Source organism: Bidens hawaiensis, unplaced genomic scaffold, assembly GCF_021521415.1.
Source record: "Bidens hawaiensis isolate Kalapana, Puna unplaced genomic scaffold, B.hawaiensis_p1.1 tig00000055_1, whole genome shotgun sequence".
In the NCBI taxonomy this organism is placed as follows: domain Eukaryota; kingdom Viridiplantae; phylum Streptophyta; class Magnoliopsida; order Asterales; family Asteraceae; genus Bidens; species Bidens hawaiensis.
The window spans coordinates 2,249,536-2,270,862 of NW_027491016.1; the positions used below are offsets into that span (position 1 = coordinate 2,249,536).

The following is a 21,327-nucleotide window of genomic DNA, read 5'->3' on the forward strand; positions in this document are numbered from 1 at the left end:
CATATGATTGTTATTTGTGATTCTAATACATTGAGTATGGATAAGTATATTTAAAAGTGTATGATTAATAGTATGAGGCTAGTATACTTAAGTCATAATGACATTTTTCAAATATGTTGTTATTGGCTTATTCCTTATGCGTGTATGCCAATTTTTGTGTTTAAGCACATACATGATTATAATTTATGATCCTAATTTATACAATGTGGGTTTGAGTTATGCAACGTAAAACCATTAATGCACAAATAACACAGGTGAAGTTGTTAACTGTTAAGGGATAGATAAACAAACATACAAAGACGAACTGCCATAATACCAATCCACAAGATTGCATACGAAAACAATTTTTTTCATAAATACGCCTTATCACAAACTTAAGCAGGGGCGAAAGTCAGTGAGGGCCCGGGGTGGCCTGGCCCCCCTTGTTATTTGCGCAGGGTTGTAAATTTACTTGCTTTTGTTCGAAAATTTTTTTTATGTGGTTTAAATTTACCTGTTTTCCACTTAAAATTTGATCCCGAACCATCGTGTTTATGAATTTTTTAATACATTTGAGTCCGCCCCCCCCCTCCTCGACGAGCTCATCCAAGCTTCGCCATTGGTTTTAAGAGGCTATTGTAAAGGGTGTCTTACGTAATTAAACATATTTTAAAGGGTCTTTATTTTCAAAATTTTCTCTCTCTCACGCTCCTTATTTCGATACATATTATTTTCACCATTTAAAATGTGATAAAACTTTTAATAACAATAATAATAACAATGGATCAATTTATTTCATAACGCTGAGATAAAAACCCTAATTTCCCACTCTCTCTTTCTCTCTCTACGCAAATCCTCTGTCCATAGCTCCAATGGCCGACGGCGTAAGCACCTATCAGAGCGGCGGAGCCGGCGGCAAGTACCGGAAGAAACCTAGCCGCCGTAGTTCTCAGGCCACGCCGTACGATCGGCCTCCAACCGCAATCAAAAACAATAATAATAATAATAACCCTAGCCTGTTAGCGAAGCTTGTGGACCCTGCGTCTAGGCTGTTATACGCCGGTGCTGACAGGTTATTTGGCGTGTTTCGTAAGCGGCTTAATTCTCAACCTGCACAGCGTCTGACAGGTTAAAAGCTTTTTATCGATTAGGTTAGGGTTAGTTGATTATGTGGTGGAATTAGGTTAATTGATTTTGTGTGTGGTTGTTGTTGGAATCAATTAGATGTGGTGTTGTTTATGTTGATTGCTGAATGCTGATTGTGTTTATTTGCTTAGGAAATTTGACTGTATTTGTTACTACCTTGTAAAAGGGTGTATTTTTAGTGCCACTTTATAATGATTTTGTTATGATGGTGGATTGTTTTGTTATTGTATATTTCAATGGCTTGTATTTGTTTTGCTTTACAAAAGGTGTGTTTTTAGATTTAAGTGGGCTTAGTTTTGCTATTGTTAAGCTGCTAAATGATGAAATCCTCACAACATTTGCCAGGTCAAAAGCTTTTCTCGATTAGATTACGGTTTGAAGTAGGTTAATTGATTATATGGAGGAATTAGGTTAGTTGATTTTGTGTTGTTCATTGGTTGTTTATGTTGATATGCTTAGGGTTCATCTGGTTGTATCTGTTACCTTGTAAAAGAGCATATTTTTAGTGCCACTTTATAATAATTCTGTCATCATGGTGGGTTGTTTTGTTATTGTATATTTACATTGGCTTATGTTTGTTTTGGTTTCAGAAAGAAAGGTTTGTTTTAATTGTAGGGGTGTGCATTTAGATTTGAGTGAGGCTTAGTTTTGCTATAGCTGAGCTGCTATTTGTTGTTATGTTTGTGAATGTTTTTTAAAATCACCAGGGGTATGTACTATGTAGGTCTCTGTAGGTGCGATAATGGAATGCGTCACATACAATCATACATCATGTTGCGTAGCTTTTTGTTTCACTTATGTATTATACCTCACAGCGTAAATGATGATTGTCTGGTTGTATTTTGTGTTCATTATAGTCACTTCTGTAAGCTTGCCATTGACTCAAAAGCGACACACGTGTAAATTAAGTTGATATTAAAACATAGGTTTTCGATAAATTTGGTTATAAGAAAAGGTATCTGTAGGTATATATTCTAACCAAACCATGCTTGACTATCGTCACAAAAAACCTTTTTTTTGTTTTTTTTTTCTATTTCACTTTTGTTAGAGCCACTAATTAAGTATCTAGTTTACCGACTTGAAATGATAATAAGGGAGAATGATTAAAACTGTTGAGGTTACAACATCATTGGGGGATATAAAATCTAAGTTATATGGACTTCATTGTTGCTTGAAATTTTAACTGAAACATAGCTGGGCCATTATTCAAAGAACTGACATTAATTCCATTCACATTTCAGAAGTTTTTAAAATATGTATTACTATGGATCATGAAGTATGTTCAGTCAGTAAGATTAGACAAATTTAATTATAGTGTTAGATATATTTATTGTGGACAACCAATCAAGTTTTATCATTATGATAATTGATAAGTGGTTTGATACTTTGCTGCTACCTTTCTTTATAAAATATCTTTATGGTTTTTTTTGATTCTTTGTACGTTTTTTACTAAGGCTTTATTGTGATCAGGGACTAATGAAGAACCAAGGAATGGGTCTCAGGAGGCAATTCTAAATGTAAGTTTATTATTTTCCATATCACATTTTATCCCCAAAAGTTACTTTCACCTTGTTGTTAACAGATACCCTTTTCATCATCATAATCTTGATCTGTGTTTTTGGCAGTCTGCGTCAAAGAATTCTACTGTAGTAGTTGAACCTAGCACCAATGAAGGTGGGAATTTGGCTAGCATTTCAGTTGCACCTGAGATATCAGATCTTGAGAATATGGTTAAACAAAAGACTTTTACTAGGTTAGCTTTTTTTGTTTTTGGGCTAGTTACAAAACAATGTTATTATCTGTTCCGGGGTCTAACATACTAACAACAGTAGAAAATAAATTGAAGTAAGCTTACGAGAATTACATTCTTGTGCAGATCTGAAATTGAGCGCTTGACAGCATTGCTGCATTCAAAAGCAACCGAGTCGAATGTTGTTGAAGCGGATAAAGCAACGTTTCCCAGTGCATCATATCATGTTTCAAGAAGTGATGCATTTACAAATGGCACATTGATCAAACATGTTGAGGAGAGGGAAATTGCGAACTTTGATGCTGCAATTTCTACACCTGTTGTCAATTCAAGAGTAAGTTGTATTATTTTGCTTGTTTTTTGTTTTAGTTTTTGATACTTCATCTGTAATTGGATCATCATAGGCCTTTGAAGATGATGTGGCTTCACCTGCTGAGCTGGCAAAGGCCTATATGGGGACTAGGCCTACCAAACTATCACCAATAACACTAAGGTCAAACAGCCACGTACCAAGACAAGATTTAGTGTTTCTTAATAACACAACCACTTTCCTCAAAACACCTACCACATCACATACACCAAAAACTGCAGTTGCTACCAAGGCCTATGAAAATGGTTCGACAACCTTTAGATCCCGAGGCAGATCCGCTTTATACAATATGCCACGCACACCATATTATAGAGGTCCTTCTACTTTAAGTCAAAAGGTTAGTTACCTAAACGCTAATCTTCTTTAAACTTGTGTAGTTCTGTTATAATGCCTTACTGACATTTTATTATTTTTGCTTTATTTCAGGGTGTGGCTTCACCATCTGCTTGGGAACATGAAGGGTCAATTGGATCAAGCAGAATGGTATCTGTTTACTTGATGTACTGTTGTTTTAATAACATTCTTTTCTGTAACGTTGGAATTTTCATTGACTTTTTAAGTTTTTACTTCAGGTTGCAAAACGTAGGAGTTCTGCGCTTGATGACATTGGGTCTGGTGGTCCTATGCGTGGAATTAGACAAAAGGCTAATTTACCATCACACCAAAGTTCTCTCTCTAAACTGGGTTCAAGTCAAAAGCTTTTAAGGAATGAATCCGAACCAAAAGCCTTAAAGGCTGTAGAGGAAACTGGGGAGATCAGTAAACGAAACCACAATTATGGTTCTGTTCCTACAGAGTCTAGTCAAATGGCGTTAAAAATTTTTGAACATCTGGATAGAATGAGCCCAAAGGAAAAACCTTCAGGTTCCAAGCTAGCTGGAATTACTGAGAAAATAGACTCACCAAAAAGGTTATCAAGCTCTCAAGATAAACAGAAATCAGAGGGTAAACAGCGGTTGTTTTCGGATGCCCGTGAGTCAACCTTTCAAAGCAAAGTAACTGTTGAAGAAAATGGTTCAAGAAATGTTAATGGAAGTTTTACTGCGCCAGTAAGTGGTAATACACCAATTGTTACAAAAGCTGGCTCTACAAGTAAACGTGCTTTTTCGATGAGTGCCCATGAGGTATGTTAAATTTGGGATCTTTTCATTAAATATTATTATACTTGATGTTTTTCTTTACCACTTGCAACTTGCAAGTTAGAATAAATGCTGTGTATTATACTTTTTTTTTCCTTCTTTTGGCGAAGGATTCCTTGGAGCTAGATGATGACAACCATTTTAACGGGCATGCATCTGTCTCACTGGATGAGAATAAGAAACTTGGGACATCTGTGTTAGCAAATAAGGATGTTTCTACTAGAGTCGGTCAAACTGCATCACCTGGAGTTGACCCAATTTCAGTTACACCTGAGTTTAAAAAAGGGGTAGTATCTTCTGATGGTTCTGTTTCTAATACCCAGAAGGCGGATGTTAACTTCCCTGCTTCAACTTCGCCAGTTTCTCAACCAACTTCTACAGTTGATACAGTTACAGTTTCTCAGAATAAACCTACAGTGTTCCCAACTTTTGGAACAAGTACTAGCAATAGTGCTGGGCCTTCTGGAGTTAAAGCAAACGCTAGTCCTGATGCAAGACCACTTGGCTCAACCAGGTAATTAAGTTATTTTACTGCAAATTATGTTATAAGGTGAATCTTATGCACTTTTGTTCTTTTTTTGGTGCTTGGCAGCTTGGTTGATTCAACCATGAATATAAATCAAGCGTCATTTTCAGCTTCCAACAAAGATGATAATGTCAACTCTCAGAAGTCTGTAAGTTTGTTTGGTGCCTCAACAAATAGTTCAGGTATTATTAACGGGACTTCTGCTTCAAGTCCATCAGTTGTTGCTTTCTCATCTGTTCAGCCTTCTGGAATCAACACAAACAAGATTTTCAGTAGTAGTTCATCACCCGTCATCTCTTCTGCCACTACTGCTTTCTCACCCTCTACCACCACCACCGCTACTGCCACCTTATCAGCCGTCAGCAGTTCTTTTCCTACATCCATGTCAGCATCCATATTTAGTTCCGGGTCTGCAACTGCTTCTTTGTCTTCCGCCTCAACGGCTCCAACTTCACCTTTTGCTAGCACATTCGCCACATCGAGCAATGGTGGTAGCACATTTGGGCTCAGTTCATCATCAGCTACATTAACCACCATTGGACTTCAGGCTAGTACACATGCAGCATCTATTTCAGTTACACAGGCGGCTCCATTCAAGTTTGGGTCAGGGACCAGCGGGGTGCCATCATCCGCTTCAGCAAGTTCTCTTTTTAGTTCTTCAGCTCCGAGTTTTGGTCTTATTCCTGCCGGCACCTCATCAGAGATCAAGCCTGGTGGTTCAATTCCAACCAGTAACCCCACCACCAACATATTTGGTTCTGGTTTTGGTTCTTCACCTAGTTTTGGTCTTAACTCTACTGTTGCTTCTTCAGAGACCAAATCTGCTAGTTCCACTAACATGTTTGGTTCTGGCTCCAGTTCAACACCTAGTTTTGGACTTAACTCCACTATTGCTGCCTCATCAGAGACCAATGTTGGTAATCCCACTACAAACATGTTTGGTTCTGGTTTTAGTTCGACACCTAGTTTTGGAATTGGCTCTACTGTTGCCACATCAGACACCAAATCTGGTAACTCCAATACGAACATGTTTGGTTCTGGTTTTGGTTCAGCTTCTGGTTTTGGAGTTGCTTCTGCTGGTGCGACATCAGAGACCAAATCTGGTAGCTCCACTACAACTACACCTTTTCTGTTTGGCGCATCTTCTACATATACGCCTTCTGCCAACAGTGCACCTTTCGTGTTTGGATCATCTAATGCTAATGCAGCAGTAGCTCCTTCAACGGGATCTTCCGTGTTCCCATTTTCTTCAAATCCGGCTCCAGCTTTTGGAAACACAACTGTTTTTGGAGCTTCGCCCAGTAATAACAATGATAATATGAGCATGGAAGACACTATGGCTGATGACACCAACCAAACACCAACCCCATCAGTTCCTGCATTTGGTCAAGCTTCCAGTAGCACACCACCGCCTTTCATGTTTGGTTCAGCCACCCCGACCACACCATCAACGGTTCAGCCACCGGGTTTCATGTTTGCTGCGCAGACAAACCAACAACCACAACCACAAGCGCCTTCCCAGAATCCATTTCCGGCACCACAGTTCAATGGAGGAAGTTTCTCCTTAGGCAGTGGTGGAGATGACAAGTCTAATAGAAGGATTGTTAAAGTTAAAAGACAGGTTAGGAGGAAGTGAACAAACATATGTAAACATCACTTGTGATGGCTTGTTTCAACCTGTGGCAGGTAGATTGTTCTTGTATCTCATTTTTGGAGGAAGTGTTCTGTACGAGGCTGATCAGTATAATGTTTTCGTTTTTAATTGTGTATCCATGTAAACACATACAAGGTAAAGACCTTTCAACTCTAGAGTCATAATGCTAATATAGCTTGTATTTCTGTTTTTTATTTTAATATATGGATGCTCTCTTTCGCGTCATTTGACCATGGTTCCATATACCATTGACCAACCGATTTGTCCGTGTGTTGTTGGGTGCTCATTTTATAATGATGCAATATGCAATTATATCACTGTTTTTGTGTCATGTTTATATCAGTGTGTGTCAACTGTTCATCACTCTTAGGACTCTTAATAAGTTTATATAAAATAGAAATGGAGTATATGCTTTAGTATCAAATAGAATAAAGATAAAAGAGTGGGAAACAATGGGACATTCAATGATCATATTCATGAAAGCTTTGGTGTTGTGTTGGTACCATAAACTCAAATTGTGGTGTGTATATGATCAAATATGTCACTCATGATAATATGTGGGCTACAAGAGGGCTTTTAAACCACTTTTTCTGCATAGTAGGCCCATTAAAGGTTACTTTGGTCAATTTGTAGTAGTGGACCGGTCATAGTATGCTACCCTCGATAAGAACAAATACATTGGATACAACTGTTCCAATTTGAATAATATAGCAAACAGACAATACAAAAAGTTAACTATCATGACTTCATGAGTGTGAATGTTTTAATAATAAGCTTGCTCCCTTTTGAATATGACTTGAATTGAACATGCACTTCTAGAAGTTCACCAAAACAAAACTAATAACTAAAAAACTACCAATTGAGCAAATGGCATGCTGCGGGGTTTGTTGGATTTTAACATGATCGACTTGTGTAACTAAAACACTAGCAATTGAGCCCCTACTATGTTCGGGGTTTGTCGGGTTTTAACATAATCAATGTGTACGTGAAGAGATTTTTTATATTGCTATAAATGCACTAACAATTGACGAATAATTCTATCCAAATCCGTTTTGACCAGAACTTGTTTTAGCTCAAAACAAAATCACCCCTTTTATGTGACATGTTCTAACACGACATGTTGCCCGGCCAGTCCTGACTCCACCCGTCCAATACGTATTGTTAAATACCAAACGTATTGCTAAAAGAAAACTGAATAAAAGAAATTCAAGTAAATATTAAATAATTAATTAGTAGATATTAAATACTATGTTATTATATAATATGTTCATTGAATATTTCATTCATATCACAAGGGGAACAAAATGGTAAATGATAAGCTGTTTATGTATCAAAGTTGTATCAAATACATCATATATTTTTCTTACACGTCTTAGAATTGAAAGAAAAAACTAACCCGTCCTTTTAATATGCTTTATATATAACTATAAAAATATATTTTTGTTTAATATTTAATATACTAGATATAATAAACAATAAATAAATAAGACATTTTATTATTATTATTATTATTATTATTATTATTATTATTGTATGATTTTTTACTTTAATAAATTGTACTTTCATCAAATATATAAACAAAGAAAAATACCAGTTTAAACTTTAAAGTTTGTTGGTGAAAAAAACAAACAAACTAATGGATGGCATTCCATTAATTCAGCTATCAATCCTACAATTATAGAGAAAAAAATGGATCATAAAGCTTAATTACAACTTGTGTCACATTCCCTTTACTATAGTTATTTTTTGCATTGCTTCAATCTATTTGTTCATTAATCATTTAACTCCACAAATGGCCTCATCAACACGAACATTTAGAATGTTTGTAGAAGAAGAGTTAGGCATATTCCCACATTTCCTTCTATGGGCTGTTCTTGAATGGATGCTAATCATCTCGCTTTACCTCGACGGATTCTTTACGTTTATCTCTAACAAATTCGCAGACACATTTGAACTAGACCCCCCGTGCGTGCTATGCACACGTGTCGACCACGCCCTATGTGGGAAGAACCCGAATTTATACTACAACGACTCGATATGTGACTCGCACAAGAAAGTCATATCATCCTTAGCATATTGTCATGTCCATAGAAAGCTTTCGGATATTAGAACCATGTGCGAATCGTGTCTTCTTTCTTTTGCGATCGAAAATAACTCTGATTCGGATAATAATATTGAAAGAGACACGAATGATCGCAAACCGCCAGAGAAAAAGGTTAAAAATGTTAATAATAAACACAAGAGACCAAGAGCGTATGACCCGAATTTGTGTTCGTGTTGTGGCGAGTCTTTGAAGCCGAAACAACCTACTAAAGAGTACTCTAGAAGTTTGTCGAGCCTTCGTGCGTCTTCGTTGATGCCAACGAGTTCTCCTAGAGCTTCGGCTTTGTTCCCGTCTGCTTCGCCTCGGGCATTTTCGACATTAGGGCCCATGGCGTCTCCTAGAGCGTTTTCTTTATTGTTCCCCACGTCTTCGCCTAGAGCGTTTTCTTCGTTAGCACCAATGTGTTCGCCTAGAGCGTTTTCGTCGCAAAATCGATACACGGAGTTCAAGTTTGCGAATGATAATGAACCGGACTTGCCCGAGGACTATAGCATGAATATGAAACGTGAGTTTACCTTTACTTACTATGTAAAAATAGAAAGTGAAGCATGTTATTTATGTAAAATACAAAGTCCATGGTTTTATTTACCTTTGCTTTGTTCATTCATTTATGTTTGTTTATATATGTTAATTTATGTCCATTTATTTTGCACCTATTTTGACGTTATTTTACTAATCTCGTGAAAATAATGTTAAAAATGGCGGAAGGTTAATCAGGCATCATGCGGTGGCGTTGATGGCCGAAAGACAAGGGTGCATGCACCAATCAGCCGGTGTGCCGATGGTTGAGTGTTATGTGCCTTATGTCCAAGGCTTGATGCAAAACTACTATCGAGCCGGGGGTCTCATCGGAAGCAGCCTCTCTATTCCTACAGGGTAGAGGTAAGGTTGTCTACATCTTACCCTCCTCAGACCTTACCATAGCTTTACTATTGGTGGGATATACTGATGATGATGATGATACGTCCGTTTATTTATGTTTGTTTACATATTAACAGAAAATAATTAAATATTATCTTGAAGAGTTATCTAGTTAATGGTTTTATATTTGTTTATTTGTGTTCATTTAAGTGTGTTCATTTACGTTCGTTTATGCTTGTTTGTGTTCATTTCTATTTATTTATATATGTTCATTTTTGTTTGTTTATCTTTGTTCAATTATATTCGTGAACTGTTCGTTCAGAAGTTAAACAAATGAACATAAACTTACATGAACATGTTCATTTTTTAAATAAACGAACACGGAAACAAAATATGTGTTCGATTAAGTTGTGGGTCTAACGGTTGATTCAATAGCCAAGAAAATAGAAGGAAATCTAGAAGGAATAAAGGAAGAATACTTGAGGCAAATTTTCTGTTAATTCTTAAAATCAAACGATTACAATTAAAAAGGAAACAAAAAGGAAAAGTCAAAGCTGTTCCTAACAATGTGGAAAATAAACGTTACTGGAGATGAGGGCATTCCCATGATCCTTTATTTATGCAAAAATCAAAATACTAAATCAAAGATAAGTTGCAACTAATTCCATTCATGCATGCACGTGCTTTATTCCCAGTTTGGCTTTTGAATGGCTCCGACCCGTCTCACTACTCCGACCCGTAACATTCGTGTAAAGTGAAATGAACGAACACGAATATGTCCTTGTTCGTGTTTATTCGGTTCGTTTACAGGCCTTACTAAAGTGGTTTTGTACGTTAATCGAGAGAAAACAAATGTAACATTATTCTCGAACATTATATTAGGAGTAAGTTAGTTTGCCGTTAAAAAAAATCTGGAACATTAATGCCATTGTAATCTTCAGATTCCGAAGAAATGACAGAAGATTTAAGCAAAACCTTTAAAGGAAACAAGTTCTTTGGGATACCATTAACAGAAGCAGTTGCAAGTCCTAGATGGGCTGTTAAACCTCCAAAGAAAGCAGCTCCATCAGATAAAACCGATTCGGCTTTAGAAACCAACGAAGATGACGAATATTCGCTTATTCAACAACTAAAGAAACAAGTTAGTGACAACAGAAAAACACTTGTAACATTGTATATGGAACTTGATGAAGAACGTAGCGCTGCAACCGTTGCAGCCAACAATGCAATGGCTATGATTACTCGGTTACAAGCTGAAAAGGTTGGTGTTCATATGGAAGCATTGCAGTATCAGAGACTGATGGATGAACAAGCTGAGTATGATGAAGAGGCCATTCAAATCCTTAAGGATTTGCTTTTGAGAAAAGAAGAAGATGCTAAGGTTTTGGAAGCCAAACTTGATCGTTATAGAGAGCGGTATGGGGAGATCAAGAAGCCTGATAGCGATGAATATGACGAATATTATGATGATTTACAACCTCGATTGTTTGGTGACAAGTATGAGAGTTGGAGCGTTGCGGAAGATCACAATGTTGATGATAAAAAGGAGTATCATGATGGATCCTCAGTCGATTTTGAAACCAAAAGATGTCAACTTTTTGGGACGTTGAAAGATATTGAAGATCATATTCATTCATCTTCACAAGAAGATCGTAACCAAGATGATAATAAAGGTACATATAACATACGCAACACTCATTTTTTTCATTTTACTTGTTATAAATATGATTAATACCAACTTAAAAATCACCGAATTAGGCATGTTGACTCTTGACTAAAAATCTATGAAAATAGCCTTAACGTTTTTGAATTACAATTATTTTCTTTCTCTCGAGAGTACCAAAATAGCCCCATAGGCAGTGTTGCAAAAATCCCGACTAGGCTTCGATTAATCCTCGATTAATCGCTAGTCCCAACTTCACTGATTAATTTTGGGCTAATCGGCCAATTAACCGGTCAATGGTCAAATCCGGCAAAAATAGGCGGTTTCTGGCGAGATTCCGACCAAAATCAGCAGTTTCCGGCGAGTTTCTGACCAAAATCACCGGTTTCCTGATAGAATCCAGCAAAAACCAGCGGTTTTTAGCGAGATTCCAGTCAATTTACGGGCAAAATGTGTTTGTGTATGTATAAAACTGAAAATAACATATAAAAATGTATGCGTGTATATATAAAATTGAAAATTATACATTAAAGTGCGATCCGATTAATCTCGATTAATCCCGATTAATTAATAGTCCCTACCTCACCGCCCGACTTGCGACTAACGATTTTTACAACCTTGCCGTAGCACCTCATGCGTCATTATTTTCCTTTTCTCGTGCCAGTTTTTGTCCTCTTGTGTCAAAATGCATGACAACTCTGGTTAAGTAGTAATTTAACAAATTCCGTGGCCACATGGTTATTTTGATAATTTTTTCTATCAACATGGCTATTCTTGTGATTTTCGCTATTAATATATGTATTGGTTATAGTTGACACGCACATTGATTTACAGGTGATGGAGACAACGCTACACTTAGGCGAAAGGTGAATCAATTGAGAGAGAAGTTGGCAGCCATCGAAGCCGAGAGTGGATTCTTGAAGCACACCGCGATGGCGCTCGAAAAGGGTGATGAAGGAACAAAACTACTAACGGAGATAGCCGAACATTTAAGAAAACTTCAAAGTTAACTTAAGTTCACTTTTAATTAAGTGATTCAAATTTTAGGATTTACATCCATATATGTTATAGACTCAACTTTAGATGAACCCTAAATTCTCTCTATATATATGTTATAGAAGTAAATTATATTCATTAACATTGATAAAAGTGGTGAAATGGTCATAATTTGTTTGTGTAGAAAACGAGTTTGTCGTATTTACACTCGGCCCATTTATCAAAGTATTTTGTAAACTAAGTTTATGAAAACCAATTTCATGTGGAGTTCATAAATTTTTTTATAAAATTCATAGATTAATTATATGAATCGGTTATTGGATTTTAATAGTTTCAACTTTCACCTATTGTTCGGGATTAATTTAATCTAAGGAAATGTTTACAAATAGTCCAAACTTTGAACATATTTTCCTCTAACGATTCCACACTAACCGAAAGCTAACTCCATTGGTTTTTGATGATGTGAACTGCTTATATGTCAAACACGTGTCTTCTTATTGCAAATTTATTTATGTGGGGTTAGCTTTAAGTCAGTGCGGGACTGCTGGGGGAAAATACGCTCAAAATTAGGATTGTCTGTAAACATTTCCGAGTTAAGATTAATCCTGACCAACAAGTGAAAGTTGAAATTATTGAAATCCAATAACCCTTATATGAATAGACCATGTTGTCAATTTAAAAGTAGTAAAAAGTTATTTAACAGGCAATAATATGTATAGACCATTTTGTCATGTTCAAAAGTTATAATACCGACAATATTTAAAAGATTTACATAAAAGAATCTAAACAATCAACTTTGATAATAAAATAAAATAAAAATATAATATACATATGTTATTAATAGAGCCACCCTCACACTGTTGGACTTGGTGAACATGAATATATCTGTCTAAAATCTAAGTCTTTTAAGACTTACAAAAAGAAAATGGAGTGAAATGAGCCACAAAAGTGAGACATGTTATATGCCATATGATGATGATGCATAATAGCCAGCCAACCGTTGACTCTCACACATCACATGCATTGACATTTGCCAACTTTGGCACATTGCATTTTGGGTGGTTCATGATGCCAATTTCAAGTTGACTTTCCAGATATATCGACTGAGTTGACAAACCAAATCTATCTTGTATCGATTTCAAAAGAAGGCCCATGGGTTTGATTAAACGGTTGGTTCTTATTGTCAAAATAATGGTTATTTACCACTAGTTTTTTTCCCCCAATGGTATTGATTATTATGGGAAGTCATATAAAGTGGTACCCAACATAGTTTCACACTTCAACTTTCTTTTGACGTACAAGATTTTTAGATGCAGCAAATGCATAAGTTTGATTAAAAAAGGCGAATTGGATTTTTATAATCCCAACTTAATGTATTTGGCCGATAATGATCTAAAATTAAAAATAGCTGTCATCGGTCACAACTTTCACACAATTTGTTTTAATTGAACATCTGTTAAAAAAAACTTAATGACAAGTTTTTTTCAAATTTCAATTGTCACCCACAAGTTCAAAATAATTTAATTTGAAATTTGGAAACAAACAGTGTGAAAATTGAGACCGGTGACAGCTATTATTCTTTTTCTTTTTTTTTGTCACTTTCTAAAATATTAACATAAAATATATATTAAGTATGAGAGCTGGGAGTTAGTTATATTGGGTGAGGGGTTCGGTGACTTGGTACAATTGTCAAAGTCAGTTAGGTGTTCATGTGGTGTTGCTCTTTTTGAGATCAAGGGTTCAAGCCCCACCAAAAACGTATTTGGTGTAAATTAGCCGTTAAAAACGTACAACAATGCGTATTGAATGCACACATGGGGCTGGTGATTTGATATTGACGATCAATGGTTAAATATCAAAATTTTGTTAATATTCTCCCCGATAACCATCGGCGCACTTCCTTGCATCTTGTTAAATATCTGAATTGAGAATAATGCTCGGTTATCTGAAAACGATCTTAATAGGTGGTTCTACTTAAATTAGGATGGAGGGCTTTTTGATGTGTCCAAAATTTACTTATTTACAAACTTGTCATTTAATAGTCTAGCCTTTTAAAGTATATTGTTTATATTTTGGCTTTTAACGTTTTCTCGTCTATGTTTGGCCCTTTTAGATATGTGTGGACATGCATCTTTTGATGTTTGAACATTGAAGATGACTTGCTAGAATATTATAGCTTTATCATCACCTACGATAGCTCGCTACAATTAGTAGTATAATCTAATATCTTGTATAATTTACCTGATAACTGCTCTAGTATTAATAATATACTTTTATAATCAAAGAGTAATATAGACTGATTCTCACGCCGGAGGGTGGTCACAAGGAGGAACCCCCCCCCCCCTTTCTTAGTGACGAGCTCACGGTGTGTGTTTTGCAGGTTATCGGAAGAACCATCTTGCCGGAATTAACCCCTCGTGGGAAACGTCTATCTAACCCTCAGGTTACTTGTAATCTGACCGGGTTCGACTGGTGTTTCTTTAGTGGACATGCATCTTTTGATGTTTGAACATTGAAGATGACTTGCTAGAATATTATAGCTTTATCATCACCTACGATAGCTCGCTACAATTAGTAGTATCATTTTTTTAGTTATCTTATATATACATTATCTCTTTTCTATATGTATGTTGTAAATGAAAAATAAATATTCTTTTAAATACAACTCTCACTGAAAGCAATATCTCTATATTATGAGATACATGAAAGTTTCTCATGTTCTCATGATCCTTTCAGAACTTACTTTACAAGTGAGATACAACATCATTTAAGTTTGTTTCTCTGTACTCATTTTAAATAATTGACAACAATAATAATGATAATATAAATGTCGAGACCTAATTTAGTGATGTGACTGCTCATTTAAATAGCACATAATTACTTATTGATATAAATGCTATCTTTTATCTTAAATGATAACAAATTAATTTTTATTATATATAAAAAAATAAACTTTATAGTTTATTTTTATATAAGAGCAAGCGGAGTGGGAGCCGTGAAGAGGTGGGGGAAAGGTGGACCGGTTGAGAACACCATCCCCTTGTTTCTTCCGGATGGCTTTTCGTCGAAATTCATATAGCACTCACCGGTTTCTGTAAAAAATAAAGAAACACAAGAAAGCAAAAATGGAAAATAATGAATCTAGGGGAAGTAAAAACCCTTACCGTTTGTTTTTAGGAAAAAAAAAAGTGAGACATAAGATGACTCCGTATACTCTAATCACAAATAATGGTGGTTAAATTTCAACTTCATTCATTGAAGAAAAGCAAATGTATGAATATAAGATTAATAATCGGAACATAAACAAAAAAGTCACTTTTAAGACTATTGAAAAAGTGCATCTATCCTTTTCAATAGTTTCAATTTTGATGAGTTGTAAATATCAAAACAAGACTAATTTTATTGTTTTTCTTTTGCCTCCTACTCCATTTTTCTTTGATATATACATCAACCACCCTATACTCCATTTCATACCTTTGTTTTATTCACATTAAATATAACATTTTCTTTAAATTTAACACTTTCCTTGTAAGGTCGGAGTTTAAAAATACATATCTTCCAACCGGAAAACATCAAATGGTTTGATTGTATTATTTTTTATTAATAACTTTAGTATTTTGTTATTATTATAAGGTTATTTAGATAAAATAGTAGTATGAAATACAATATGCGAGAAGTAATCACTAATCAACTTAATAAAATATCACTTTTGTAAGAACAAGGTACTGACATTTGGAAGAAGAGCATATTGCTAATTCAAAAAGAAAGTGTAAAGTGTCGTTTCGTTCTTAAGGTTTGATCAGTTATATAATTTTAGTAAAAAAAATATGTTTATTTTTTGGTTTTACAGTTTGACCCTTGAGGTTCCCTGAATCTTGCATTTTTAGTCCATTTCATTAACCCTGTTAATTTTTAACATTAAATCAAAGAAAATTCCGTCCTTTTGTCTATATAGATGAAAGTATCAATTGTCTATATAGATGAAGAGCATATTGCTAATTCAAAAAGAAAGTGTAAAGTGTCGTTTCGTTCTTAAGGTTTGATCACTTATATAATTTTAGTAAAAAAAATATGTTTATTTTTTGGTTTTACAGTTTGACCCTTGAGGTTCCCCGAATCTTGCATTTTTAGTCCATTTCATTAACCCTGTTAATTTTTAACATTAAATCAAAAGAATTTCCGTCCTTTTGTCTATATAGATGAAAGTATCAATTGTGATCAAACCTTGGGGACGATTTTGTAAGAAGCATATTCCATGTTTAACTATGTCAATATATTTTATTAATAATAATTAATAAAATATCAATTTTACTTATGTTGTTGCTGAAAATATAAAAGTGCTCATTTAGTTATTTTTAACTGTTTTTTTTTCTTTTTTTTACTAACTTTCGGATTTTATTTTTTTTTTAAATTCTCATTCTAATCTTTTATTTTTTTATCTATATAAATAAAATCTTTTATTTTTTTATCTATATAAATAAAAAAAAGCTTTAATATAAAATGGGTGTTCTCGAATTTCTTTAAGAAAGGAAAAGGAAGGAAAATATAAAATGGGTGTTCCCGAGTTTCATTTAAGAAAGGAAAATATAAAATGGGTGTTCCCGAATTTCATTAAAAGAAAGAAAAGGAGGGAAGGAGAGAGAAAATGATGAGTAAATTAAGAAAATTTGTATCTTTCAAATTTGGAAAGATTTGGAAGGAAAATAAATTGAAGAAAATGAGGAGATGCCAAAAGAAAAGATAAAAAGAGAAAACTTTTTTTTCCTTGCTTTTTTTTCATAAATGAATTCGGGAACACAGCGTAGCTTTAGCTAACCCATCATCTAGTAAAAAAATGAAAACAAACGGTTTTCAAAACTGCACTTTTAACATGTAGTATAATGAATTATGAGTCAAGAATATCATAACCACAAGTAGTTTAAAGGCACAGCTCAACCTTTTTCCATTCCACGAGATTAAAATGTTATTCATAGGTTTTCCCTTACAGGTTTCCTTACAGGGAGATAATTGAGTTTGATATACTAGAGTGTCAAAAAATTTGAGATGGATGGGTGAAACCCGGTCATAGAATTCTAACTTAGGTAATGGTGATCAGTGAGTCAAAGGCTTATTAGAGATTCAATTCTAACTTAGGTAATGGTGATCAGTGAGTCAAAGGCTTATTAGAGATTCAAAAGCCATTAAAAAATTTTGTCCACAAGGTTGAGAAAACAAATATTAAAATGACAACCTTATAATACACATATTGCATACCTTAGAAGGAGCCCAATAGTTATCGCAACCTTAATCACATGCCCTTTTGACCCGATATTTTTCATAAAACAGCAGGTTTAATATTAAAAAAAAATGATTTTTAGGCACCTAACAATGAAGCAAATGATATTTAGGTGTCTAGCCATCTCAGATGGCTGGATTGGATGTCTCTCTCCTAGTGGCAATCCACGTAAGCAACAACGTGTAAGTAAATAATGACTGGATCAGCCATCTGAGATGGCTAGATTTAACTTTATACCCTTTGCCACGTAGCATCACAAGATGAGACCAGCCATTTGAGATAGCTACTTTGAACTTACATCTGATGTAAGTTCAAAGCAGCTATCTTAAATGGCTAGTCTTATCTTAAGCTGTCATATGACAAAGGGAATAAAGTTGGATCTAGCCATCTCAGATGGCTGATCCAGTCATTATTTACTTACACGTTGTTGCTTACGTGGATTGCCACTAGGAGAGAGACATCCAATCCAGCCATCTGAGATGGCTAGACACCTAAATATCATTTGCTTCATTGTTAGGTGCCTAAAAATCATTTTTTTAATATTAAACCTTCTATTTTAAGAAAAAAATATCCTTTAGACCCATATAACAAATTTGTTATATCCATATGAATTACAACACTAATAACCCTTGTTTAGAATATTGTTAACTAAAGTTGGAAACAACTATTTAAAAATAAGGGTTAGGCTACTCTTTTGGACCATTGCATTTATAAAAACCATAACATATGTCTTGCATGTATGATGTGACGAAGACTACACCACCAATGAATGAGTCACCATCCAATTAGTTAAATGGGAAAACATGTTTCATGATCCAAACAAGCCTAAACATTTAAAATTGTGTTCACTAATTATTTGATTTAAGGATCCAAATTTGACCTAAACCACCAACAATTTTAGGTCACTTTTAGCTTAGGTAAGATATCAGGGCCAACATACGGGATGGAAAATAGTACTGGTTTGATGTTAAATCCAATTCTATGGCTATGGACATATGGTATGTAATATGTACACATGGAAGTTGAAGAATAATTCATCACTGAAGAAACACTAACCGGACCCCGGGCATATTACGGGTAACCTGGGGGTTAGATAGATGTTTCCCACGAGGGGTTAGATCCGGCAAAGATGGTTCTTCTGATAACCTGCAAAACAGACACCGTGAGCTCGTCACTGAGAAGGGGGGGGGGGGGGGGTTCCTCCTTGTGACCACCATCCGGCGTGAGAATCAGACTAGATTGCTCTTGAATATAAATGTATATTAAGAGATTGCTAGAGCAGTTATCAGGTATAATATGTAAGATACAAGATAAGATGAGATGATCATACCATTTGGGGTATTTATAGCCGAAGGTAGGTTTCCAAGGAGGTATGGCCGGCTGAATAGTATTCCTGTTCTACCAACTGTGGCCTACGCACGTGCCATGCTGGTAGTTGGTGGGTAGGCAGCGGCTGACAGTGACCAGGCCTGCTGTGTACTATTCATTTTCCACCAACTGCCGGCTATGCACGTGGTATGACAGGAGTTGGTGAGTAGGCAGCGGCTAATAGTGACATACAGTACAAGAGCATGCTGCTCGCCATACTGTTGTCAGTGAGCTGTCGTATCTTTGGTCAGATCTTTTGCCCATACCTCGTCAGGTACAGTACAGAAGATCTTCCCGTATCGTACGGACTGGTTCATTTGGGCGGGAGTATTCCCCCTCCCGCCTTTGTGCGGGACTGTTCCCGGCTTGCTCATTTCTTCTTCAGGTGACTACTGAATTATTATGAGAGTTAAGCCTTGTGCGTGTAGCCATGCTGCGCGGGTAGCCTTCCCTGATGGCTGGTATCCGTAACTGCGGGAACAGGCGGAGTACTTGGAAACCATTGGGAGGCGTTTCCTGCGGGAACAGCTTGCGTACTGCGCGTAAGGACGTCACGTCTCTGAGCGTGGTGGGTCCTGCTGATCCAGTTGGTTTCTGTGCAGACGTCCCTTTAGTTAAGTCTTGCGGGTTCAACCGCGCAGACGTCCGTTAAGGAGTCTTGCGGGTTCAACTGCGCAGACGTCCCTTTTCAAGGTGAGTCTTGCGGGTCCAACTGGGCTCTGCTGGGACCTACCTCTTCAATCACCAAATATAATTTTTTTTGGTTTTAATGCTTTTACATTCATGAATGTTGACGTTATTATTCTTTTATACAATGCTAACTGCTTATAAATTATAATACTTTTTTTAATTATAAAAGAAACTAGTTTTAGAGCCCGTGTCACACACGGGATAATTCAAATTATAAAATTATAAGTAAAAAAATAATTACATAGCGTATATGAAAAAAAATGTATTAAATCCATGCTTGTATCTATACAATGTGTACATAAATTGATTTTATTTATATCACAAAATTATTTTTTAAATGAACTTAATAAAAAAAATGCTCATGCAAAATCGTATCCGATAATGCTTATTTCTATTGAAAAATTCATTCTCGATGTCATATATGTATAATTGAAAGAATTTTGGTTATGAATCAATTTTGAAAATAAGACTTCTCATACGACAGTAGTTCTAACCACTCATTCTAAATACAAAAGAGTTGTTACCTTTATTGATATATTTATCAATTTACCACACATCAAAGGAAAGTAAGATATTAAATGTACCAATGGATGTTCTTCAAGAACTATGTTTTTTTGAGCTACACTATAAAAAGGATTTTGATAAGTTTCAGAACGCTTATCGACTTTGTCATAATTACAACATAAAAAATAACATGTTAACCCATTCAATTTTGTGAATATTTTGTTTCATTTGAGCATAGTTTTGCATGACATGCTTTCCATACAACGTTCTGATCACCATTGAAGGAAAAATTAATGTTGACATAAATATTTCAAATTTAATAAAAGTTAGAAACATTGATAGGCATGGGGGTGGCATGTCGAAAATGTTCACAATTTTTTCTTAAATTTTAATAGTTTAGAGAAAAATAGTCAATTTGTCAAATCCCGAACCTTTTGATTATTTCAAAAAATGCCCTTAAAAATAAACTTGAAACCCGAATCATGTTTAAAATTCTGACGTTGATACTTTTGACATTTTAAAGTCAACACTTTGAACCCATAATAAATTTGACGATAAATCTATTTTGCATTCTCAAATTTTTAAAAATACTCAAATTTTTCATTTTTAACCCATAACAAATTTTGATCTAAATATAGTTAACTTGTATCAAACAATCTATTTACCAACTTTTGACCCATAAAATTAAATTTAACTGTCACAAAAAACCCGAAACAATTTTCATTTGAGAAACATGATTTGTTGTTGATTTTTGGAATTCATCAAGTATTTTGAAATATATAGTAAAATAATATGTTAATATTTATATTTATATAAATATAAATATAATATGTTAATATTTATATTATATATAAATACACTATAGATATTATATAAATATAGTGTAAAAGGAAAGTGAATAATTATTGATTTATTACATATATTAGGGTTTATTAGTTTTGGAGAAAAAAAATTGTGAGAATTAACCAAAACATGACAAGTGTTCCCATTTATTTTACTTTATTAGAATAGGTAGATACCTAAAATACGTTTACAGCAGAACTTATACAGGAAAATTCTTAAAATGTTTCACTAATGAAGAGAGATTCTATTTTTGTCTTAATAAACAAAAGTTTCCAGAAATGTTCTCTACAAACACATCTTTAACGACATGTTAGGTCTCAATGCGTTTTTCACGACCCGTTAGCCTTCAACGCGCGTCTTACATGAGATATTAGCCTGTAGCATGTCTTTCACAATATGTTTGTCATACTAATTGTTTTTTAGGGAAAACTCCCAAAATGTCCCACAAATGGAAAGAGA

At 35.0% G+C, this 21,327-nt stretch overlaps 2 protein-coding genes across 4 annotated transcripts; both read left to right on the plus strand.

Annotated features, from left to right (window-relative positions):
- The first annotated feature begins 779 nt into the window (after positions 1-779).
- LOC143551258 (uncharacterized) lies at positions 780-6,853 on the plus strand. 3 transcript variants are annotated; one of them, XM_077041862.1, is made up of 10 exons: positions 780-1,107; positions 2,596-2,642; positions 2,751-2,878; positions 3,002-3,209; positions 3,280-3,582; positions 3,672-3,728; positions 3,818-4,369; positions 4,495-4,608; positions 4,708-4,898; positions 4,977-6,853. In XM_077041862.1, exons 1-10 carry the CDS (start codon positions 852-854, stop codon positions 6,544-6,546), a joined length of 3,426 nt encoding a protein of 1,141 aa, XP_076897977.1. In that variant the 5' UTR covers positions 780-851; the 3' UTR covers positions 6,547-6,853. The 3 variants fall into 3 exon arrangements, with proteins under 3 accessions (XP_076897977.1, XP_076897866.1, XP_076897926.1); XM_077041751.1 differs by having other exon boundaries at positions 4,495-4,898; XM_077041811.1 differs by having other exon boundaries at positions 2,608-2,642; positions 4,495-4,898.
- Positions 6,854-8,356: 1,503 nt separating this feature from the next.
- Positions 8,357-12,202, plus strand: LOC143635503 (putative myosin-binding protein 6). Its single transcript, XM_077103348.1, has 3 exons — positions 8,357-9,173; positions 10,471-11,202; positions 12,027-12,202. Exons 1-3 carry the CDS (start codon positions 8,357-8,359, stop codon positions 12,200-12,202), a joined length of 1,725 nt encoding a protein of 574 aa, XP_076959463.1.
- Positions 12,203-21,327: the final 9,125 nt, after the last annotated feature.

What these genes read in the sequence shown, in the direction of transcription:
- LOC143635503 (XM_077103348.1), top strand. Translation starts at nt 8,357, where the DNA reads ATGGCCTCATCAACACGAACATTTAGAATGTTTGTAGAAGAAGAGTTA. An exon ending in CTATAGCATGAATATGAAAC is followed by an intron (nt 9,174 to 10,470) that starts GTGAGTTTACCT and finishes TGTAATCTTCAG; the next exon opens with ATTCCGAAGAAATGACAGAA. An exon ending in TAACCAAGATGATAATAAAG is followed by an intron (nt 11,203 to 12,026) that starts GTACATATAACA and finishes ATTGATTTACAG; the next exon opens with GTGATGGAGACAACGCTACA.
- LOC143551258 (XM_077041751.1), top strand. Translation starts at nt 852, where the DNA reads ATGGCCGACGGCGTAAGCACCTATCAGAGCGGCGGAGCCGGCGGCAAG. An exon ending in CTCAGGAGGCAATTCTAAAT is followed by an intron (nt 2,643 to 2,750) that starts GTAAGTTTATTA and finishes TGTTTTTGGCAG; the next exon opens with TCTGCGTCAAAGAATTCTAC. An exon ending in AGACCACTTGGCTCAACCAG is followed by an intron (nt 4,899 to 4,976) that starts GTAATTAAGTTA and finishes GGTGCTTGGCAG; the next exon opens with CTTGGTTGATTCAACCATGA.